Genomic DNA, 26,184 nt, shown 5'->3' on the forward strand with positions numbered 1-26,184 from the left:
ACGCTGTGCAGGTAGTGGAAGTTTGCTGGTGTGTCTAAATGTATGCTATGTGCAATACTCTGTGGTGCGTAAGTTGCTCAGTGAACAAGTTTATAACAACGTGTCTACACAATGTTGGACAAGCATTGTAAAATGCAAGTATTACCTCATTTTCTCGACGAAAGTGTAAGTCGGAGAACAATATACGCATTGGCGAGATGCGGAAGGAACATTGCCCCTGAAAATAGGAAAAACTGCACTTTTAGATCAGCCGAAGCTCCAGGAATTTACGAAAGAGGTAGAAAGTCGGATTGAATTAGTGCTCGTCAGGTAGGGTCAACGGACACTGTCTGCCGCACTTTGAAGAAACTTAGCCTGAAGAGATATCGAAACAATGAGAAACCCCAATATACCACCAAACTGCAAGAAATTCCCATTATTGAGATGGTTAACAGTGCTGAAGAGTGGTATTCTCATCATCATAAAGGACGAAAACAGCAATGATGTCAATCCAAGGATTATACAGTGCGGATAAATCAACTACCTCCTAGACTAATTTTCCCAAAATCGAAATTCGAGCCAAACATAGTGCGCGATATCCGCAAAAAGTGCCACACGGTCTATATATTTCCAAATGTTTGTCAATACTTTGGCCGGATCTGACATTGTCATTGCCCCCTCCTCCCCCAAAAAAAGTTGGGAGAGTTGGCGGCTAACATGATACCGGTTGTGCCAAACCATGTCAATCCACCCAGTGTGTCAGAGGCTCGTCCAGTTAAAAGGGTATGGTCAATATTATTGCAATTGTGTACGTCAATAATTGGGAAGTAAGTCAGTCAGATAGTTACAGCGACGAATTCTGTATTGTGTAAAGAAAGAAAGAAATAAACCTTCAACGTATGATAACCGATGTTCGAAAAAAAAAAAAAAAGCGGCAAATTGAGGATAAGACTTGTTGGCAATTTAATTTTTTTTTTCGTTTGTGCATACTGTTAACAAACAAGTGAATCTTTGTGTTTCTTTCCTTGCTCCCAATAATGGGTTGTTACTTTTGCCGCTATTTCTAATACACGTGTGTGTGTGTCATATCCAATGGTAAGTCTGCAGTTCGTTACTCATTCGCGTTCCAGTCAGATCGGCAGTACTAACAATTTTACTAGAATTTGGTTTATATTGTAAATCAAACTCATAACTGCATTAACGTGTCAGATACCTCTTGTTTTGACTGATCGAGCGATCGAACTTCAGAACTAATGATCGTAAAAAATTAGTTTCTTCTAATATTGGGAGTATCAGTATTCTTATAATTTCAAAAGTACCAAACAGTCAAAAGAAGTGCTCTTGTTTTTCTGCTATCACTTTGTCCAAACTAGTATTTATATGGTTTACAATACGTAAATAATAAATAACAGGCATGCACTTATTATCTGATACTCTCAAAACACATTTTGGAAAACTCGCTGTATATTGTATGTTTAGTGCAGTAAATAGTAATTTTGATTATTATTCGTAAGTATAAATACAAAAATATTACCATGTTTAGAACAAATAGGTTTATTATTCACATTCTCTACTAAAAGTGCGCAGAGCTTTTTCAGAGAATTTAGTTTCTGTTTATCGAGATTACAAGTGAAAAGTGGAAATTATAATTTATTCAGCTAAACTATAAATTACAAGCTTAATAATTTTAAGAAATGTCATGTTATTTTATTTTCAAAGTGTTAGTTATTACTATTTTCCTATTAAATATGCTTTAACGTTTTTCCAGAGGGAGAACACAGCGCAAAGTTACCTCTTACTGCAACTTAAGTAAATTAATTCTTACCAATTACTTGATTCTGCATCATGCAGTATCCCCTCCCCCCCCCCCATACAGTTTGGTACATTTCTTGCCAATATTAACATTTTTGTTGTTTATGGTCAAACTTCGACGACATTTCCGTTTACGCTTGGCAATCTTTGTCACCATCTCACATGTCGGCGCTATTATTTTCAAATAAAAGAACTAACATATTATTTTAGACCTTTGGCATGTGGTTGGGCCCGGTATATTACGAGTAATGTTCGCTTTGAGTGCCATGAATGTTACTCTGTCCAATATCTTCAAACTCAGTGGCATTTTTTTTTCTCACTCCTCTAAAGATTAGGAATAAAGAACAATCAAACCATTGTTTTACAATACCGTAAGACGGGATTACTTTGCACCAGATTTAAGAAATTTTAAAGAAAATCGCATGTAACTTACAAACATAATGATTTAGAACACTGTATTTTAAACATGTAAATAGCTAGTGAAGTGCATTAATAAACATTCAGTATGAAAATAGTTATTGAAATATAAACTTTGGTGCAAAGTAACCTCGTAGGTGAGGATACTTTGCACCACATACAAAAAAAGTATGTTCAAAATACGAACATAAGGTTTCTGTGCAACGTTTTGCCTCCAGTGTTTATACATTTCACTTCCTACATAAAACTGCATGCAGTCTACAAATATTGATAGAATGATGGTACCGGTATCGGTACTTAGTATGAGTTATCGATATTCGTAAAGAAAATTATGTATTTTCTGGTACAGGAACCACATTCTGATAGTTTAGCATATGTCCCACAAAAATGCTAACTCAGCAACAGAAAAAATCCCCGTGAACTGATTTGCCTTGGTTGCTTGTTACATCCAAGAATATCATTCCAACCGTAACTAGTGTAAGATTTACGGGGTTTGGGACTTTCAGGCTGAAGCCCACCCAAATGGCATGATTACGTAGTCATTCCTATGTGTATAAGCTTCAAGCTTCCCCAAAAGTTTAGTGATTTAAGAAAAAAGAACTGAGTAAACCCCTTCTAAAACTACTTTTCTGGATCCGCCACTGTTCGTAATTTATTTTCCAACAAGAATTCCATTCCAGCATCTACCTAAATAGGAAATTTACCTAAAATTAGAAGGCAGGAGGTACCAGCAGTAATAATTTCCTGTCTACGGGGTTACCCTGGACCGGTGCAATGTAACCCCAATTAGGGGCTGAAATTGCCTTCTAGTTTTACTTTTTTAATGACTAAAACGTTTCTTACTTCAATTTCAAATATTGTTTCAGTCCCATTACACACAGTAGTATTCTACGAAACTGACTTAACTTTGACGGTAATTCTTGTACGTGATATTTTTCAAATTTTGTCGGCCTTGCTTTTCATACCACTACAACTAACCCTCCGGGTAATTACAACTGATGTTAACCGCTAACATTATAGCCAAGATACAGTTAAATGTTCTATCTTACGGTGGCAATTGAAACTTTCTCTTTACAGTTGATGATTTACCGATAGAGGACTGTGCAACTCTTTTCATCTTTTGTGCTAAGTTACCCCTGAAATGCAAAATACCACGATACCATACTTAAAAAAAAAAAAAAAAAAAAAGTTCCTTCGTGCCGATCTAATTTTTTTCTCATTCCTTAAAATAACACCACGCTCCGAAAATCGATTTAAAAAAAAAAAAATATATTTAGCCCAACACGAAGTTTCATTGTACGTTCATAAAGATAAATGTTTTGATGAATGACAAAGTAGTTTGAGTTGTATTGAATTCCTGGGATACTTTTGCTCAGTACTTTTCAACAAAATTGAATAATTAACTTAAGGTTAACATTAAATGAAATAAAGACTTGCTGCGTACTGCTGACGCAGTAAACTATCATATACTTGTATCCTACTTTTCGCTTGTCAGAATCGGATCACCCTAACCAACACAAATATATGCAAATATAAATAGTAGTAAAAATGACGGTTTAATAATAGCAGTATAGACGTGACAAATCAATTTGTAAAATAATTCAAATTGGAAACTTTTTCGAAATATCAAGGAAGAGCATGTCATCTGAAATACTTCAAGATTCATAATTATATTTTCAGGCATCAGTAATAAATTGATAGAAAGTACGAGATATAATACACTTAGGTATTACATTTTATCACGCTAATACGAGAACTGTCCGGTAAAGTATTTTATAAGGAGTTATTTTGAAGAATATCCTTCCGTGAAATTTAGGTTTGTCCACCTATAGATGTCAGGACCTCCTATTGGCCGAGCATATAGCAGTAGTTTTATATTAAAGGAAATAAACCAGTTAGTCTGGTGTCAATTGGCACCGGCTTCGTTTATATCAGTGGATTTGGACGTTTGCCACGCGAAGTCTCAAACTCCCATACACATGGCCAGTCGATGCACAATTTATTTGAGTGTAGCAAGTCAGATCAGATAATGATTTAAAAAAAAAAAAAAAAAAATAGAATCTATAATGGATGATTTGGGAAACATAAAATTGACGTAGAGGTAATTGTTTCGTCATATAAGTAATATGGACACAGTATAATAAAAGCACGTATTGGCGCAAATATGATAATGAAGATGATGTACTAACTTTGCAGCAGACTGTCACAGTAACTTTCCATCGGTATTAATGAACATTAAAAGTGAGGTGCTTTAACCACCTTTCAGTAAGAGGTTCTATGGACGTACAGCTTACGTGTGACAAACTACATGTGTTCCACAGGGAATCCAACCCAAGTTACTCTCGCCAAAGACAAATATGCTAACTAATGAGTGACGAGAGAACGTGAGATGGCTGAAGAAAATCAGCACACACTTCCTTTCCCAGATTTCTTTCAAACCTTACTTAACGAAGACCCAGAGTGTTTTTAAGACTAAGCACCGACTCAAATTTGTAGTAATCATTCTGCACAATATGAAGAAATCACAGCCAAAATAAAGATCACATTAATCCAATATAAGAACCAAAATTGGCCGAAAATTCGTCAGTTACTATAACTAGGGATGTTCTACATATTAATCATTCAATAATTCAATGAAAACTCAAGTGAAATGAAACAGATAACTTCTATTAGCACATCACTATTGATTCCATTGCTTGTCACCATTTACTGTTAAGCAAACAATGCTCACTACAATTCAAATAATGCACGTTGGAATTGCAACAAACAAAACTGAGTGCTGGTTTCCCAAAGTATCAAGTTGAAGTAGTAACCCTGGGTACAAGTGTTCATTGTACTGTCCTCCACAAGCCAACATACAAAGGGTCTCTCAGTTCTTTAACCCGGCGGCAATGGTGCCTAGTCTCACAGACCCTTTTGTTAAATTTTAAATCTTTACCTAATAATTTGTTTAAATTTTTTGTTGATAATTTTATTTTGTTATCACAAGGTAATAAATCATGGTCAGAAATGTCCATTGAAAAATAAAATTTTTAATTTGAACCCCAATCAAAACCAACGGCCAGTTACTAGTAACAGGCTACAAAAACAGGTGGCATGGGTCTATGAGACTTGGCGCCGGTGCTGCCGGGTTAATGGAATGTCGTGCAATTGATTCATCAGTTCAATATAATAATCATCATTCACGATTTCCTTGCCTTCAGAGCGAGGGACCCGAATTCGATTCCAATGGAAGGTTATGTAGTTTGGATATCACGCTACATTGGAAATACAGGTCTCAAATAGCATTGGTGCAGAAGGAATATTGAACCATTACATTAATCACATTGGTGGTGAATTTCAGCCAATTTCTGAAAAAACTGTTTTGTTGATTGGAGTTCAGCATAGCTTTTTAGCATCTAGGCTATATGACACGTGGACCTACAGTTAAGGTGGAATCCAAATCATTGGTAATAGGTTCAGATTTTAAGGCTTTTCTACGGAGAGATAAACCAGAGACCAATGAACCAAAGACGCGTGTGCTAGTCATTAGACCAGCGGAGGGTGGAAAGAACTACGTGTCTTGCTATTTTTCCTGCCCGTGTAATTCAAAATGGGTCAGGAACCAGAGAGAAAACGAACGTATAGAATGGACTTTAAAACAATCTTGTTCATTCAAAAATATCCACTGAATAGTAAGTAGATTGTCTTTACAAATAATTACCAAACAGAATCTAGTTAAATGGTGCTCGAAGAACAAGCAACACACAGCAAACTGATGTGTCGCTGATAGCTTGTTATAAATATCCATTCGGTACCCGTAAGATTGAAGTCGATCCCATCCAATGTCCAACAGTCATTTTTCTTTTTTTTTCTTTTTTTTTTTTTTACATTATTTAAAAAAAAATGTTGATTACTATCTGTCAAAATAGTACTAGTATTACTGTGATTTATAGTGTGAAATATATGCAACTATTTCCAAGGTAATTATTGTATTATTTTGTAAAAATAAATAAATTAGCTGATAACGAGCCTTATACTTAATGCTGATTCTTAATGTGACCCATGTACCACTTACGTATCCCTGAAGTATTTTAAACAATGTGAATAAATACTGTGACTGTGTATCATCTTTTATCATTTTTGGTCATAGATTCTATATGAAACTATAAACGGTGGCCAAATTACTAGACTCAACAGGACTTTCCAGCAACTGAATTGTAAAATAAACAAAAAGTTATCTGATCGACCGATTGATAGGAAGTACATCCCTTTTAGTTTTAGTAAATATGAGTCTCTTTGATCAGTGTGTTCGGTTTCTCCTACCATCTGTTCAACTTCTGGTTGGTGTTATAAGAATTCCACTAAGTTTTATACAGTTAAATGTCGTAGTTTTTTTTTTAGAAATTTAATAAAGAGGAACGAATTTGGAACGGCAACGGATTGAAAAAAAAAAAAAAAAAACGTCCAAATTGTAGACCAAAACTAATCAAATAAATATAGTTGCTAGGAGTTTGAAAGAAACAGACAATGTAATTCGGATGATATACATTTTTCTTTCAGCTCAGTTAATTTGGCTACCGTCTGTAGTGTGTGTGAAAAAAATAAAGCAAAGAAAAAAATGTTGAAAACCCATTTGATAGTATTGGTAAGGTTAATCCACTATTCTTCCCTTTTCTATCTTCTATTTTTCTTTCTTTCTCTCTCATGTATTCTCTTTCTTTAGTCTATTCCCCCTCCTCTCTTATTTAACAAACAAAGAAGAAATAAGAAACGGGTCTTTCCGTATAGCACATGAGTTGAGCTGGTATGATTGTTCCACAGGCCTCCATCATCCGCTCAAAGCCAAGACCCACAGGAGGGAGTGGCTCAGCCGCAGCTGGGCGTCCAGGGCTGACCATGGCCATCCCAGAGCCTTCACTTGTGGAAGGTGTAGGCAGGAGAAAGAAATAGAAGATGGAATGCGGAAAGCAAAAGAACAACTACGATCTCAATTATGGTGTCAAGTTACAGGATAAGTGATTTTTACATTTATAAGTGAAATATTGTTACACAATACGCATATCACGTATTTTTCTTTGAAATTATTTTAGGAACATTATAATGGCCTAATTATAGCCATACCTGCCAATTAAGGTGCTATTTAGTAAGTGTTTAGTGAGCTGGCAAAAACAATCCTGTTTTGAGCTGTTATAATCCAGTTGAGAAAGAATTGTGCAATAAATTTTACACCAGGTGATTCGTATCTTGCTACGAGAGTACTATTATGAATTATAGATTTACATGGAATTATTATAAGAAATTAATATCAAATGAAACTATTAAACTGCTACAAACAATAGTTACTGAGTGTTTCACAAAGATACACCTTTGTCATATAATTTCCATCACGCAATGTGTGTATCTCTTTCAGACAATGAAGGTAAGCTTTCACTTGTCTAGCCAATTGAGAAACAATTATTTTAGTTTAGCTTTAAACTGTATCACTAATTTTTAAAAAATGACAGTTTCATGTCTAAAAAAAAAAAAAATATCAAATACGGAAAAAATATTTATTTTGACCAAATCATTCCGTTAGCAAATTTGTGCTAAGTAACTTCTAATTTATTTATTTTTTAAGAAACAGCCCATGCAAACGTTATATACAGTATGTAGCAATAACAAATATAATTTCTTTAAAGTGTTTAATACTTTTTGCAAAAGTGTCTTGTGTAACAATATTATCACTAGTTTTAAAATATAGTATTTAAGAAACACACTGATGCAACCGAATACACCAGTTTCTTTTAAAAGGGTGGGGAACAAATAAGTAGTCTCACAAACCTCCTTCACGTTTAAGAACAGACTTTTATCTATAGTAAATAATTCACATCATCAATCAATCATGTCTATCGAATCACTTTTTGAAAAATTTACCTTTCTCATGTAATACTTTTAGTATGTTGTACACATTCATATTACGGTGATTAGGTTATTTCGTAAATTGATATTCCATCTAATCATTTACGAGAGAAAAGCATACATATAACTGAAAGGTATTAAGCACTTACCTTTATTTCGTCACAAAAAGGTAATTCTGAACTGTTCCATTAGTTCTTGTTACTACCGTAAAGAATTAACTTCTTGTGACGTAATAAAGGTATGTGCTTATCACTTTTCAATCATATTTCATCTAGTTAAAAGAAACAAGATATTCATTAGATGTATGTCCTCTTTTTTTTTTTTTTCTAATAGATAAAATCAATACTTCTGTGACTATCATGTGAACTGCCAAAAAGTAACCGTTCTGAGAATACCTTATTATATGCAATATAGTCTTGGACGATCACATTTACTATTACCAATAAAAGTATGTAACAATGTGTGATATTCTGTTTTAGTATTAGCATTTAAAATATATATATATATTAGGGTTTTCCTCGGTATGTTTCAAGAATGCTTTCCATATGAAAATTTTTGAAGAAAAAAATATTAGCGATTTGAGTCGTATATTTATTGCGAAATGTATTTCCTAATTTAAGCATTATGACTTCTGTTGTAAATAAATAATACTTAAGGACTTAGATAAACTCCATCTCTGCTAACAAAACAGAGCAAGTTAACACGTATTTTTAGTTTTCCTGCTAAAATGTAATACTAAGAAAAAAAGTAATAGTTGTAAAAATGCCCATGTTATAATTAACCTGAAACGTTATTTAAACGACTTTTCGTAGGTGAAAAAAATAAGGTTGAACAATTTTTATTCGGTAATTCTTGGGAATCAAGCTGGTTATGCGATACTCAAGATAGGAAGACCGTCATATGTTGCAGGTATTTTTGATCCAGAAATTTATATATATATATATAAAGTAACAATAATTAACACACAATACGGACATTGTTGCACAAAGTCTTCAGTACAAATCAGATAATAGTTCTAAAGAGATGCCATTCACAGGTTATTTTCTTGAAAATTAAATGGTGAAATGTACGTGTGTATGTGTATATACTTATACAGATTATGTTATCTGCACGTATTCAGAGTTATTTATGTAATAGATATATATCAGATTAGGAATTAAAGTATTATGAACTAGTGTTGTAATGTGTTTTGGGTATCTTAATTTCAAAGTACGACGTAATCATACAAAGATTGATGGTTATACATCCCAGCTTTAAATCATCTCACATAATCTCATCTCTGTATCTGATAGTACTTGATCTACGTCCAGGACACTGTGTTCTCTAAGGTTCATTTTTTTTCTGTACAGTTTTTTTGTGAATTTTTAAAAATGCATTTGCTATACTGAAATGAATGAAAGGTTGTTAAGTCTTATTCTACAATTTCTCCTATATTACAATTAGATAGAATTGGAGGTTTCGCCAGGATAAACTTAATGAACCAGAATATTTAATTACCCTAGATGGGATTCATCTATAAATGAATACTTCTTTTTTACTATTTGCACAGTTTTAATTAGATATTAGGTTGCTATCTGGTACCTGGTAATGTTTACTTATAGAGAGAAGTCCAGTATATAGTCTTAAAAAATGGATGTCAGTAAAACTGGCGATATCGCACATATTTTACACTACTTGTTCTGTAGTTCAAATGTTTCTTAAGTACAATATGAATTCAATACTATTTAATGAATTGTATTTACTTTGAACTAATAGTAATTAAAGAATTAAAAATATTAATTTAAATAACAGAGTAGAAATGAAATTTCAAGATTTATAGCTTTAAGCGACTTCATTTATTTTTTTAAAAGCATTATCCAAAAAAGAAAAACAGTAAATAAATGTTATGTGCAATACAATACTGTCCACTGCCATTCTTTCTTAATTTTTTATGTTCTATCAAAATATTTCAATACTTAATTGTGTAAGATACTTCTTAAATTTCCTGAATTGTATATATTTTAATATAGAACTAGCATTTTTTTTTCTCAGAATCGCTTAAGAAGCACATTATTTGTTCTGTAAATAATGCAATTTGAAGTATGTCATTTAATGGCACTTGGTTAAAATGTAGTGCTTAATTTTCATCACAACCATCATGTCGAGGTTACAAAAAATACACAATTTTGTAGAATTATCGGAAATGGTATTTATGTTTTCTCAAGTTTATGTATTGTTTTAAAAATATATATATATGTAAATTACGAAATTGACTTTCCTTTATGTGTAGTAATGGGGGTCAATCCATGCTAAGTGATCTAGAAAAAAAAAAAAAATTGCCGCCCGACCTTTTCAAAAAAATCTAATTTGTTCAGAAGTGTTGAGTCGATATGAGAGGACTTCAAAATTATAATTAATTATTTTTTATAACACCCAATGGCGACGCAACGGCTGCCGCCATTTTGCGTTTTCTTGATTACGTTATTCTGAATATCTCAGCATGTATTTGTCCTAGCAAATTGAAAATTGCTGGGCGTCTCCAATTTGTCCAGAGCTAAAACTTTGATCTATCAATATTTTTGCCTAAAACCACTTAAAAGGGGGGGGGGTGAAGTCAGGGCCTACAGTAGCAACATTTTGGACATTGAAGACATGCTTGCGAAGAGCAAACAACTGACGTAGAAGTCTCAATTTGTGTGTGCATGTAGCACGGGGTCATAAATTTATACATGAAATTTTACAGACTTGTAGCTGCTCCCAAAGACCTGTAAAAAATCGTTAAGTGGGGAATTATGCCAATTCGACATATTTCACTGTCCTGTATCTTCAATGGGCGTGAATTAAAAAAAAAAAAAATCTGAAACTTTGAGAATAGTTACTCCTTTAGTATGCCATAACACACAGCGCATTTTGTGTTTTTGAGCAGAAGGGAAACTAATAGGGAATGACGTCATACTCTAGGAGGTGTTTTGTTCACAAATTCAACTGGAATCTCGTTGTTGTGAAGTAAACTAAAGTAGGATGAATAGTTAGTCCAGTCAAGGCTTCAAGCTCGTTTCTTTCCTCTAGTTGTGACTCACTGTCTTATTACACCCACAGCAGCACCGGTGAAGAATGCCGCTATCAGCAGAATGCGAAAGTCAAAATGCACACTTGGCAAAAAGTCCGTAAGTACTCACTTCTCTTGCTGCTTGCTATATCAATGATATTTAGTTCTGTTTATTCTTCTTTTAACTATCAACTCATGCGGAAGACTGTTGTCCTTTTCGTTTTGTTCTACATTCCCAAGTCAGTGTTTACAGTCACTGAGCGTTCACTGACTTGGGAATAGATCAAACGAAAGGACAACAGTTTCCTGCATGAGTTGACAAAATAATAATAATAAAACAGAACTGAATATCACTGATATAGCAAACAGCAATTTGTACTTACGGACTTTTTACTAAGTGTGCATTTTGACTTTTCTCACCTTCTGCTGATAGCGTCATTCTTCACCCATGCTGTTGTGGGTGTGATAAGATAGTAAGTCACAACTAGAGGAAAGAAACGAGCTTGAGAGCCTTGACTGGACTAGCCATTCATCCTACTTTATTTTATTTTACAACACCGAGTTTCCAGTTGAATTTGTGAACGAAACACCACCTAGAGTATGACGTCATTCCCTAATACTTTGTCCCCCATCTGCTCAAGAACACAAAACGTGGTGTTGTGTGTTATGGTATACTAAATGAGTAATTATTCCCAGTTTCAGATTTTTTTTTTTTTTTTTTTTTATTCGGGTCCATTGAAGATATGGGACAGTGAAATATGCCGAATTGGCATAATTACCCACTTTACAATTTTTTCCAGGCCTTTGGGAGCAGCTACAAGTCTGTAAATTTTCATGTATAAATTTATGAACCTTTGCTACATGCACACACAAATTCAGACTTCTACGTCAGTTGTTTCTTCTTCCCAAACATGTCTTCAATGTCCAAAATATTGCTACTGTAGGCCCTAATTTCACCCCTTTTAAGTGATTTTAGGCTAAAATGTTAAGAGATCAAAGTTTCAGTTCTGCACAAGTTGTAGACGCTCAGCAATTTTCAATTTGCTAGGACAAATACATACTGAGATATTCAGAATAGCGTAAACGCCTGAAATCGAGGAAACACAAAATAGCGACAGCCGCTGCGTCGCTACGAGATGTTTTAAAAATCCAATGATCGTGGTTTTGAAGTACTCTGATATAGTATAAACATTTATATGAAAAAATTAGATTTTTTTGGAGATGGTCGAGCGGCACGTGCTTGATCTCTTAGAATGGATTGGCTCAATGTTAAAATTGAGCACGGATAAATCTTGATAAATCATGATAACTAACATCGAATGCGGATAATCTTCCCTAATGGATTTTCTGAATGGGGTACATTCTTTGGGAAAATTACGTACTGTCGCAGAGAAGGAAGGCAGTTTTTCCTACCTTGACAACACTACCTATGATCTTGGCACTAGTCTCATCGTTTAGGATGATTTAATTCCGTATCCGTAACAAATTGCCGCATCTTCCTAAACCACATTAGTGAGGAGCTGTGTTGATTTACGTGGAGCGTGTTTCGTTTACTTCTCCAGGTTTTTGTGCATAAGACTGCTTTCCGCAACGAGCAATTAAGATCAACAACAACATGCCATGACATTTTGTTGGTGTTTAGGGAAAAAATGCTACAGAAACATATGCAATGTTTCAACAGACATATGCCGATCAAGACAACTGACTAGAACCACAGTGGTACCGATGGCACTGGTTGTTCGAAGATGAACGAGAATGAGGTGCTTTTGCCTCCGCAACTTGGACAAAGACAGTCCGTGATTAATCAGACGCTAGTGAATACTGTTGCAGCAATCATTCGTGATGTTAAGCATTTATCTGTCAGCGCTAAGTGAACATTTGGGCATATCGAAAGACACCGTCCACTAAATTTTCCGTAATCATTTGAAAATGAAGGTGGTTTGTTCCGCATTTTCTTACAGAAGAACAGACGCAGCAGCGTTTGGATGTGTGCGCCTAGTAGAAGAGACGTATGGTCCCCACATTCTGGATCGAATTATAACTGCCGATGAAACATGGATCCATGATTGACCCGCTTACAAAACAAGAAAGCAGCACGCAGAAGTCGTCCGCAAACGGCAACAAAAGGGCGTAGGTAAGGTGATGCTAATCGCATTTTGGGATCGAAGAGGCATGGTATACCAATACATTGCCCCTCCAGGGCAAACGGCGAATGCAATGTACTACCAAGAAGTTATCGAGACTGCGCCAGTATAGCAAAAAAGAGGCAGCATTTGGGAAACTCCTTCATATTACACCACGATAACGCACGCCCACATACTGCATAGGCTTTTAAGGATTATACAACGGAGAAAAACATTTTCCCGCATACAATCCGGACCTTGCATCCTGCTACTTTTGGCTGTCTCTATTTTTAAAGGTCATTCCATCACGAAGAAGTGATCACCTTAGTGCAAGTTTCCTTCAGTTCGCTATCTGACGAATTTTCAAAGACATTTCCCAATGCTTTGGAAAAGATGTACTTCTACCCGATATGAATGATTCTTAATAAAAATGTTTTGGTTTGTACGGTTTTGTTTCCTGTTAATGATTCTTGGAGGTGTTAATGTATATGCTTAACTACTACGCAGTTACGACTGTTTGACCTACTGCTCTCATTTTGGTCTCAATCGGAAACTAATGAACCAAATTTTTACCCTAGTACATTTGCTAGCCATTGGAGGTCGTATATAGTAATTAGTGTCACTTCTGCGATAACCTTCGTATGTCATTAATTTTGAAAAGGCTACATAAAAATGTTTTATTCTTGTCTGTATAGGCACCAGCAAAAGAGAAAAATCTATTACATTATTTTTTTTTCCCTCTCTCTCTCTAATTTAGGCACTGCTGGGCCAATTTGGGCAAGACTTGCTTTGACGCTGAGAGAATAAATTAACTTTCGAGTTTACGAAGACTGTTTGCAAGGTTTGACGAAAGAAAGAAAAATACTTTTGCTGTGATTGTACAAGCTTCTTAGGCACTTAACTTTACCTCCATCGTTTTCCGAAGAAAGAAAAAAAAAAGAGCGTTTGTTCATATATTTCACACTTGGCTATTCCCCTGCCGATGATGGGGCATCTATGAGGTCCCCACTTGTATAAAAAATCTTTTAAGGGTTGCAGAGATTTCGGTGGCGCCTCACTTGTAACTTCAAAATCGCGCTTCCATGAGACGTTATAAGGAAGGTTATTATCTAGGTTCCGACTTGATAAAATCCCATTTGAAAGTATCCTTGAAGAAAACTTGTTTGGTAGCACTTCAATCTAAAGTTTTTGTATTATTATTATTATTTTTTTATCGATTTAAGTTTTTATTGTAAACAACTCGTAAGAATTTTCATGAAGTAAAAACACGTTTTCGGGTGCGAGAAAGCTATTATCTAGGACTCAATTTTGAAAATGTTAATTTGGGGGACGTCTATTTTACCTTGAGCACTAAATGCAGGAACTTTCATGGAAAATTTGTAAAAAAAGACACACTTTGGAATATGACATTAAGATCTAGCGAAGTTTTTACTTCGTCAAAATTTGTTCAGTCTATTTTAGAACGCGTAATGGAGTAAATATGCTGATTTGGGCATAAAATACGTGGACAATTAAGTACGAGAATGCCAACTTCGGTAAGAATGTGTCAGTCGCAGCTTTGTGAAAACTTCTTCAGAACCTAACAACATTTATGAAAGAAGAAAATAAAATGGAATCTTTCAGTTTAACATTCCACAATTATGCCTTTTAGGTTCAGGTAGATGGTGATTAAGGCAAGTGAATAATGAAAGATTTAGTGGAATGATAAATGTGGAAGGAAACGAGAATACCTCGAGAAAATCTACGGATGTTGTCCACCACAAACATACTTGGCCGGGGATCGAACCAGACTTCACGCACAAGAGGTAAGCGCTTTACCGCACCCACCGTGCTCCCCAACATTTATGAAAAAGAATTAATGCCAAAATTTTGGGAGCACTCTAAGAAAATCTCGATCTTAATAGAAAGTAATTTCGGAACGACTTGAATGAATCTCTGGGGACATGATTTTCATGATCAAGTTGAGGCTTTTTTTTTTAAGTACTGTTTTGTTATTCAGCCACTGCAACGCTGGGGTCGGCATCCCGCGCTGTGTACCTACATCTGTTGACACGCTATAGATGCTATTACGGAAACATTCGAATGTATTTACGTTCGTTTGTGAGTAGTTAAATTGCCTCCGCCGATTGCGAAATATGAGCTGTGGTTCGTGTTCTTAGTGCTAGTGAAGTGTATGGAAAAGACATTATGAGTGATGGAATGGTACAAAAATGGGTTAGACCTTTTAAAGAAGCCGCACGAATGTTCATAATCAGCAACAAAGTGGGAGACCTTCTGTCATCAATGAAGGCTTGGTACAAAAACTTAACGAAAAAGTGAAAAACGGATGTTTTACGATTTCGTCGTTATCTGATAAGTTTCTTCAAGTTTCAAGAATTGTTTTCTTTGAAATTGTGACTCAACGATTAAAATATCGGAAGTTGTGCTCACGCTAGGTACCGAAAATGTTGACTGAGGTGCACAAAACAAAACGTTTATCCAATGCGTTGACTTCCCTTGAGCGGTACAGTGGGGAAAGTGATGCTTTTTAAGCAAAATTTTCAGACTACGAAATAGGTGGCTTATGTTACACCGGAATCGAAGCAACAATCCGTGGAATAGCGGCTTTTAACATCACCTAAGAAAATGAAGTTCAAGCAAACAATTTCAGCCCTGAAAATCATATGTATTATATTTTGGGACAGGAATGGGGTGTTGCTTGCGGATTTTTCCCTCGTGGTGACATTAAATTCTACGACGTATTGTGAGAACTTACAAAAACTGCGCCGTGCAATCCAAAACAAAAGGTGTAGCATGTCGAGTAAGGAAACCGTTTTGCTTTATGACAATTTCCGTCCACACGCGGCAACTCAAAATCTCATTGCCCCGATCTAGCGCCTAGTGACTACCACATGTTATTGCACTTGAAGAAGCATCTGGATGGTCAGCGCCACGATGTCAATGATGAGGTCAAACCGGCCGTGGTCGTCAAATCAAGCGGCAAACTTCTATGAGGATGGTATTCAAAAGCTTGTGCGATAAGTGCCTTAATATTGTTGGAAACTATATAGAAAAGATATGGCTTTCATGTAATAACATTATTACGAAAAGTATACTTTTTATTATTTCAAATGGATACTTGAAGAAAGAAAGAAAAAAAAAAGCCTCGTACAAAGTTTACCTAAATGAAGTGAGATTGTCTCCCACATATTGTAAATTTAAACATGAAAACTGATGATTTAATAGTGGAGTTTCATAACACCAGTATGCCATGTTGTGAGTCTACATTTAAAATAGCCGTTCTTCTTTTATTTCTAGAACTGTAAGGCTAGTTTTACAAGTTTTAATGTGAATATAATGACAATGGAAGAATGATATACAAAGAGTGAAGCATGCATCACTAGGTTGCGATTCGAATTTGGGTCTCCGGCTTACCAGAGAATTTGGTGTAATAAATAAATAAATAAATAAATAAATAAAAATCCTCCACTTACCATATATCATCATTGAACAAGATTATTAACATTTCGTATTACCGGAAAGTAATCTCTCCTGTATTGTCGTTAAACTGTGAATGTTTTGTAAGAAAGCACGATCCAAATCCCGTCCCAGTTTTGTAGGACTTAAAAATTATTTTTTCACACACTGATTAACATGATCTGATGATGATGTTATGATTACATAACATAATGAATATTTTCTAAATGATTAGTCCGTCCTGAAACAAATGAAATTTCTCGGTGCCCGTACATATTCTGTGCTCTAGGATGCTCGTTGTTTATCGTGAAAACAATGTTCGTAATTTAATTTATTTACAAAAATCCCCATATATATATACCTGATTTTTTTATTTTTTTAATCCTGAAATTGAAGTTTCTAGAAAAATGGCTCTTATATTCTAACACTGTATTTATATTTATTGTCTGAAAAATCAGTAAATATAGTACTTACATAGTATAACGAAGAGTAAAGTTCTTACTAACAGCAGATGCGAAAGAAAATATTTCTTCGCGTCATACGGAAGAGGGAAAACATCTCGAACCCTATTCAGAATGTTTCTATAGGCACGTGTCGAAGCTCTACTTTGCTGTGTGATGTTTTGCGTACAGGCAATCGAGTATATAAGTCTCGAAGCTTTGACTTACTTCCACCGTGAAGAAAGGAAGAAAGAAGTACTATATCACACCAATTTCGTGAAGAGAACAAAATAAAATTTTATTTGTTCCTTTACGGTGAGTGTTTGAAAACCTAAACAATGTTTTCATTTTTTTAATTCCTATAAAAGAATACAGGGACTTATGTAATACTCACTTTACAAAGAGAACAAAATATTTCATTCCAGGTAAACAGTTGCGAATGTTTGTAACTCAAATGCTTTTCCGCTCTAAGGATGAACATTTTGTATCTTCAAACCAATATCAGTATTGAACAAACGTATGAAATTAGGTTATTATTACTATTATAATTTATAGTTTCCACACACCATGATTATCGATCATCGGTGCTTTATGAATGTGTATGTTACCGCGAGCAAAACTTAATACTGCCAAGGAGATAATACAAAACTCGTCCGATAGGAACAAATGTATCTTTTCGAGATGAGACAGCCTCAAATCTGACCTGGTGGGCAACACTAGGAAATATCACAAAGTTTATATTCTGACTACCAAAATGAGGGATGAAGACTCATTAACGAGCTAACCTCCGGTTTCAAGAGTCATTTATTCGATCCTAGGTCATGTCATGTTAATCTGTAGTAGTCAATATCTTATTCATGAGTTTTCTTGAGTTCTTCCCTTTCTTTCGAGCTTTTCATTCCACTTTCTTTCATCACTTTGTTTACTTATCATCATCTTTGGCCTTCGGGGCATATTTGTGGGATGTTATTTCACTGCAATAAACAGATAATGCAACCTGTTGTATTTACAAAATCACCATTTTTCAGGTAGCAAGGGTTGCTTGAACAGCTGTCTCTCTGCAAACAACGCGTGCAAGTTGCAAGTCTTGATGGAGTTACATTACGTGAACAGGATTTGGTGATTTTTTCTTCTTTCGTGTGATTTGAGCGAAAGAATTCCTCCTTTCATTTTTCTACACAATATCAACAACGTTTCATTTGTTTCGGAATACCTGTCTCTACGGACAAACGTCGTACTGCTTTATAGGGACTGTTTCTCACATCGTTCACATCCTCTGGGGTTCGCAACAGTTTGGGATGATTTTCTATACGTTACTACGGAGTCTATCTTATATCACTTGGTGATTATGTGCGAAGCACTTTCCGCCAACACTAACTTCTACACCAATCTGATAGATAACCTTTAAAAGAACACTTTTATCCACCGGGTGGGGACTGTTTGTCGCAGTGAAATTGAAAGTACTCAGAAAGACTACTCACCCCGAATAGATCCACATGAAGAGTGTCCTAGAAGCTATCTTTTCCAGTAGTCAGGTTGGCAAATTCATATTGGTGAGGCAATTTGACGTTAATTCCAGATAAGGACAAAGCGACCAACGACTGAAACACTAGGGTGGAAAGCAGCGGAAAGTAGAAAAATGTTACTCGTTCGTAAGGCAAAATACTCCGGAATGGATGAAAGGCCGCCACACGAGTTCATAATAGGAAAGTTATATTAATAAAGATAAGGATAAGAAGTTGAAAAAAAAAAAAAGCATGTGCTGTTAATGCTGACAAACTAAAAGAAAGAAAAAAAAAGATTCGTTCGAAGGTCTGAAGTATTTGAATCCTGTAGAAATGGACAATGCAAAGTGGAAGCAGTTTAAGTGCAGAAAAAACTATAAGATATCGCGATCAGAGCATGATTAAGACGCAGTGAGTTACTGAACAATATTGACGAAAATGGATAGGAGGTATTGAAACAGCATAACACCGACGAAGCGGATGCTGAATAATTTGGGAAAGTTAGTTTTATATAGAAATCGACGTAAAGCAATAACAAAACAAAACAAAACAAAAAATGAAATGAAATCTTTAAGTTTTACGTCCCACGGTTATGCCAGTTAGGCTAAAGGAGACGGTGATGATGAGAGATGAGTGAAATGTTGGAATGAAGAAAGTGGGAGGAAACGGGAGAACCCCGAGAAAACCCACGAGTACGGTGTTTGTCCACCACAAAGTCCAAACGGCGCGAGCTGGAATCGAACCAGGGACTTCAAGCATCGGAGGTGAACGCTCTACCACTGAGCCACAGCACCCCCAACAAACAAAACAAAACAAAAGAAAAAAGTATACCGAAGATGTACGAGGAATAAGGAAGAAGAACGGAAATATAAAAAAATGCATCTGGAAGCTAAATTATTGAAAATATGTAAGACACGAAGGATAAGGGAAAATGACAGCGTTTACAATATTTTTGATTTAACTTTAGTCTAGCGTCCCGTTCAGCAGAAAGGTATATGAAACTTGGATCTACAGGTCAACGTGGGATCCGAACCACGAGTTCCCGCCGGGAATCGAATACGGGTCTTCGCAGCAAAGACGCGCACGCTATCCACATTGCCACGAGGGAGCTTTCAAAATGTTTACAATATTGACAAATGAACAAATACTTCGGAACATGAAATACGGGAAAGCAACTTGACTAAATATATCTATGGAGTTAATAAGTAAGAGTGAGTAAATAATAAACAATCTGGGGGAAGAAGGTTAAATATTAGACACGTTATAACAAAATGCGTCTAAGAAGTAAACTGGTTGGTAGAGAGAGATATTCTAAAGCGGTGCATTAAAGGAAGAAAAAAATCAGGTATTTTGCAAGATTAACAACTTGATGTTTGAATACTTGAAAAATAAAGTTTAGAAGGTAAGTTTAAAGTATACGAAACTTCTTTAAAGTATTCATCCATTCTTCTAAGACAGAGTTTTCTTAAAATCACACTTGACAGATTATTATATTTTTCCAATATGTACACAATTCTTTTAAGTATTATATGATAAACACACACACACTCACTTACCTATTATTTGAAATTATGTTCGCAGTCTCAGCAATCACTGGTCATTCTTCTTTAAGTCGTTTTGTTACTATTTTCTGCTCTTATTGAATGCTAAACTTTTAAATGGATTTTGAGTAAGTTAAGGGGTAAAGTTAATACAAATATTACTACTACTACTAACAGCAATAAAACCACCTAACGAATCTATCTTTGAAATATGACCTAAACCATACGAATAAAGAGGAAACAAAAGTATCTTTGCTCTGACAAAACGCAGAGCAAAGTAATGCGAACACTTACTTTACCGAAATACCAAAGATGAGAAGAACCCAGGTTTTCCAATACTTTATCTATTACATCCCGTCAACTACATAGTCTTTACATTATTCTCCCTAATGAATTCAAATAAAAATGCGAAGATATGAAATTAATTAACTTCCCGAGAATGCGGTTGAAAAAGATACATGAATACTGATGTTAACACACATCCAAATATAAAAAAAGAAAAGAAAAATCCAACAAATACTAAAGATAAAGGATTATTTTCGTTCGTCTGAAAAATCTTGTTCACAATGTTGACTATATATGAATATCGCAATGGTCAGTATATGTTATTTATGTAGTTTGTTAGTTCTACGTGCAATATTTACGCCTCCTAGTTTAAAGAATTCTGAATGTAAAATACCTCGAATATTCGAACATTGAACTCATAATTCTGGCACTAGCATTATTATTAACGACCCACTAGATTTGTTCCACAATGGGATACAAACTCTATAAAACATTTTAGCAGTATCGATGATAACTACCACGAACTTATGACAGGATCGAACCAATGGCCCTACATATCAGAAATGAAGGTTCCCGTCTCCATGGTTTTGGTTTCCCCTCTCCTACTAATTAGGCTGCAATATTTAATGTCACTAACTTCAGGCATAACGAAGGCCGAAATTGTATTTGAATCCTGCTGAACGAAGTAAATGGTAAGCAAGTAAGAGAGAGAATGAAACAGGTGTTTATATGTTCAGAAATGAGTCCTGAAAATACTCCTAATTACTTCTGTTATTTTGTATGTACAGTACATAAAAAAATAATTAACCTAAAAATAGGATACCATAAACATTAACTTCAGTCTCGCGCACATCATTACACAGACGGCATTATTTTTTTAGAAATATTTCTTAAGAATAAATGACTTAAACATTACAGATAGGGTGCCGTCAAACTTCAAACAAAATCACTCATCTTCAACGTTCTTTCTCTTTTTCACATAAATTGTACAGTAATAGTATGAACAATAGCAATGAATGCAGATGCGTACATGGGTAAAACAACGTACAGCGACCAAAGGTGATAGTTGGTTTTTAGTAAGAGGCAGCACAAAATCTGCTCTTGATCTTGAACACAATATAATAGTACTAAAAGTAAAACTTATTATGAAATGGCGGATGATGTAATGACATGTAAAATGACGCTGAAATAACAGTTCGATCGATCATACACTCTCTCCATCTTCGTCATGTTTCTTTTTCTTCTTCTCTTTGTGTTTCTTTTTATGTTTCTTCTCTGGCGTACTTTCCTAAAAATAAAAATAAAAAATACAAGTAACTACACGGGTTCACTATAACATTTCAGTTTAACGTCCCACAATTATGCCCTTTAGGCTAAAGGAAATGAATTATTAATGAAATTGAATGAAAGATTAAATTTTTGTACCCTTCCCCCGGGAACACGTACTAACTAGACTAGTAGGACGCAACCCCACAAGACAGGAAAAATTGAAAAAACTAAAATATTTCGAATTCTATTATATGTTACTGGCAAAATATCACGTCCATTTGAACAGATATAATGTGAAAATAACTTAAGTGCACAAGGAAAAACCAACAGAAATCAAGATTTTTTGTTTTCTTAATCGGAAGAAAACTGAAGTTAATTGAAAAACGAAACAAAAATGTCTTAAGTCTTACTGTCAATTTTCACAATCTTTCTCTACAATCACGAACTGATCATTCACAACATGTGAATATGAAAACTGCTGCATAAAATCTATTTGCCTGATCAGAAGTGCTAGTCATATTTCAATTGCTCTTCTGTTTTGAAATTGAATCTGAAATAAATTTAGAAGTATCGGTGCAATGTTTTTTCTTATAAATTATTCAATTTCCATTGTAACTTGACTATATTTTAATGTTTGGTCATTTTATAAGTCCTTTAGAAGAGAATACCTACACGACTTTACAGAAGTGTGGACTGAACTACATTTTTTCCCCTCCTTACAAAGGGTTTATATTGAAGCATGGGTTTTTAGGATTGGATAAAATCTGTAAACATGTTTTGCTGAGCAGTGTACCAGTAGAAGATACATTAGAAGAGGGGCCAAAGAAATACGGAAACCATATGCTCTGATTCTCATGTCTAGAATGCAAGATGTTCTTCTAATTTTAAATGTGCATCCAATACCCTCCACAATTAAAGAAGTTAAGTTTATAGCACGAACACGATATAGTCCATTGAAGGAAAATGGCATGGATTTCGAATGGCACAAACAAAGGAGCTATTCTAACATCGAAGATCTGACTGTCCATCGAGAAGAATTCCTTAGAATTTTTCATATAATGTAACTCTGTATGAATCGAATCGGAAGTTTGAGACTTTCAATATACGGAGCTGAAGAAAAATTTTGCGTGGGCAGGACAAAAAAGTAAAAAGGAGCAATAAATGAAGCAATCATAACCTGGCATTTTGGCCAAGATAGAGATGAGACACAATAATATGAATACCCACTTAATTCGCCATTCAGAATGAACCGCAAGAAGAAAAACGGGAGGAGGAATCGGAAATGGACGACAAAATATGGGCAACTGGACGATACCAAGTAAAAGAATACCCGAATAGCGCGGTGCAGGTAAGATTAAAAACTAATTGCAGGCCTGCAGCAGACTTGTGTTAGTGCATGATATCCGTTGTTAGTGCATGATATCATGCACTAACGTCTGCACTAACAGATGCCTGCCAATCCTTTGTTGATACTCAAAATCTGTCGGGACTGTGTTGGCAGTATAAATAGATCAACTTTCGTCTAATATATGTCTGGATGTATGTGTCCACTGATTCATATAAGCCTGATTAATGCTGAAAAAGAATGGTCGTTTTGCAATTGGGGCTCGTGCTCATTATATTCAAAGGGGCTCCCGCGCATTCGGACTTAACCTCTGGTTCGCTATCTACTTATAGCGCTCGCGCTCAATGATTGAGCTCAAGGCCATTTGGTCCCGGGCTCGCAAGTCAGACATCTCTACAGTGTTGAGAGGCATGAGGAATCCCTATAAGCTCTCGCTGCAGTCATGTCACAGCACGAAATATATAGGGTGTATCGAAAGTTCGGGCCATATACCAAATTCGCCATGAGTAAAGATATAAAATAGAAAGAGGAAAACTGTTGGAAATGAGTGGTTTTCAATATAAAATCGTGAAACTTTTCCAATCGCACCAATTGTTTGGGTTCCACATTGATACGGCACCCTACGTTATATGTTTGATACGGCGCCCATGTTATATGAAAAAAACAACGTTGCAGTTCAGCAGGCTGTTTCTTTAGGTCCTCACCATACCAACAATACAACATTATTGGGAAACGGGTTCGAAGTTTTCGAAGTTTCCTCACACAACAATGTGCACGTTCCTCGTATCATTTTTCAGGATGTCTACTGGAGTTTACTTAGTTGTTTCCAGTATATATCCAGGGTGGTGGTAGGAGGAGGCGTAGTAGTGATGAAAAAAAAAATACGTGGCTCTCCTGTGTGTTATAATATGTTTGTCGACTTAGTTTTCTGTTAATTTATTAGAAATACAATGACTTGTAAGACAGTCACGTTACTTGGAGACAAGGAGTTAATTTCAGACTTGTTACTTGTGTATGATATACAGTAAAACCTGCCTTCAACGGATCCTTTATTAAACAGGAAATATTTCATACCATCCCATGAACTTAGGGGCAGTGTTAATTCCCATTATTAAACGGAAACTGTGTTACGCGAACAACGGAAGTCAAAAACAAACCTTTTAACGGAAAATCAGCCTTTAGCTCGCTGGAGCTTCGTCCCCAGACCGCTGCATTTGCTGGGCCTACAGCCTCACAATTCTCATACGTATAGTCTTGTTCAGAAAAACCTGGCCACTCACCTGTTCTGTCCTCTTACTTATAGTTCGAATTAATCCCAACAAATGTTGATTTTGTTTGGCCAATAAAAATCTTTACTTGGAGCCAGGAATTTCTGAACAAGATTGTATATATTTGAATGTTTCCCTTAGGTGTTATGCTTCTTTAAGTGAGCATATAGATATTTGTTGAAATCCATAAATGACACACTTACAGAACAGATTACTAGTAATACTCACAGCTCCGCTTTCATCTGCTTCTCGTTCTTTCTTCTTTTTCTTTTTCTTCTTCTTTTCCTTTTTGATTTCATGTTCTACCATTTTTTCAGGTTCACTAATGGCACTACCAACATCACTATGTTTCCTCTGAAATAGAACCAGTTGTTCTTAGGAAAAGTCTGTGCAAATGGATTAAGATATACTGTATATCGAAATAAATATTAGACATGCAAATTACACTTCAAAAAACCCTAGCGCTAGTCCACAAGGGATTATGGTTTACGTCAGGCAAGTGTAAGTTGTAACAGAGCATGGGCAATCACAAAAGACTTGTTGGCGTCAAAGGCCGTACAACACAATACGTAACATTTTCACAAGAATTAAATAGCCGTATTAAGTGGAGAAACTCTTCATCATATACTAATATTTATTTATTTATTTATTTATTTATTTATTTATTTATTTATTTATTTATTGTCTTCAACAGAGAGTACATTCTCCAATTACAGAAGATCTGAACAAAACATTTTACAATTTTATTATTGTAATAGATTTAAAAGAAAAAAAATAAGAATATAGGTAAATATTATACAATTAATTTCCTAATTGGATCACAGGAACAGAAAAACTTAATTCCTGTGATCCTAACATCACAGGAACAGAAAAAGTGTTATAGCTGGCAACTGTCAAAATACTTATGATGATATTTGAAGCATCAAGCTGACAAGGGAAGAGAGAGAGATTATATATCGAAGTGGAGGATGGTTTATATACCAATCAAAAGCACTAATGACGCCTACTACGAAACTGTAATAAAAATTTTCCGAATGCATATATTGTGCGAGTTATATGAATACACAGGGTATCCAAAAAAAAAAAAAAAAAGTTTCTACCCGTAGAGATCGCAAACGATCAGAGATGTCAAAACAGGGAAACATGTATTTGATCATTTTAAAAATACAACGTATCAAAGCAAAAGATGTTGTCCCAGGGTCCCAGCGGGTCCAACTCAAAAATTGCAAAATGTAAGGGGGTCAAGTAGCATATCGTTGGAAACCTGTTGGGAAATGAAAGAAGACGGAACAAGTCTCTAAAATTACCCTGTGCAAACTGGCTACCGCTCAAAATGTCAGCAAAAACGTCATTGTAAAGTCTATGGCCACCCCCAAAAAATCTGAAGCGGTGAGAAAGATGTCGAGACAGGAAAGCATGTGTCATCTTTTCGAAAGTATAATTATTGAAAGTAAAAATATTTGTCCCAGTTTCCCCCACAGAATCCCAGACGGGGTCCTACTCAAAATTTTCAAATGGCAAGGAGGTCAAGTAGCATATCGTTGGAAAGAGGTTGGGAAGTCAAAAAGGGTGGAACTAGTCCCGACTCCCTAAAATTACCCTGTGTAAATTGGTATCCGTTCAAAATGTCAGCAAAACCATTGTAAAGTCTCTGGCCATCCCCAAAAAAACCTAAAACGGAGAAACATATGTCAAAACAGCAAACACGCGTCATCATCATTTCATAATTACAATGATTTGTTCCAGGGTTCCAGACTGGGTCCTACTGAAAATTTTCAAATAGTAAAGGGCGAGGGAGTCAAGTAGCACATCGTTTGAAGCTGTTGTTAAATGAAA

General features: G+C 35.3%; 2 protein-coding genes across 2 annotated transcripts in view; one reads left to right on the top strand and one right to left on the bottom strand.

The window, feature by feature from the left end:
- CycC (cyclin C) overlaps window positions 1-10,336 on the top strand; it is a 63,597-nt gene extending 53,261 nt beyond the window's left edge. Inside the window, exon 6 of the mRNA XM_081768512.1 lies at window positions 7,012-10,336. Coding sequence (XP_081624638.1) covers window positions 7,012-7,084 — 73 coding nt within the window. The 3' untranslated portion in view covers window positions 7,085-10,336. The remainder of the gene's footprint in view (window positions 1-7,011) is intronic.
- Window positions 10,337-21,219: 10,883 nt separating this feature from the next.
- Nop60B (dyskerin pseudouridine synthase 1 Nop60B) overlaps window positions 21,220-26,184 on the bottom strand; it is a 66,966-nt gene continuing 62,001 nt past the window's right edge. The window contains exons 12-13 of the mRNA XM_081768511.1: window positions 24,577-24,702; window positions 21,220-21,754 (exon numbers count right to left, since the gene is read on the bottom strand). Coding sequence (XP_081624637.1) covers window positions 21,671-21,754; window positions 24,577-24,702 — 210 coding nt within the window. The 3' untranslated portion in view covers window positions 21,220-21,670. The remainder of the gene's footprint in view (window positions 21,755-24,576; window positions 24,703-26,184) is intronic.

Source organism: Thermobia domestica, chromosome 8, assembly GCF_964235325.1.
Source record: "Thermobia domestica chromosome 8, izTheDome1.hap1.1, whole genome shotgun sequence".
Lineage (NCBI taxonomy): Eukaryota > Metazoa > Arthropoda > Insecta > Zygentoma > Lepismatidae > Thermobia > Thermobia domestica.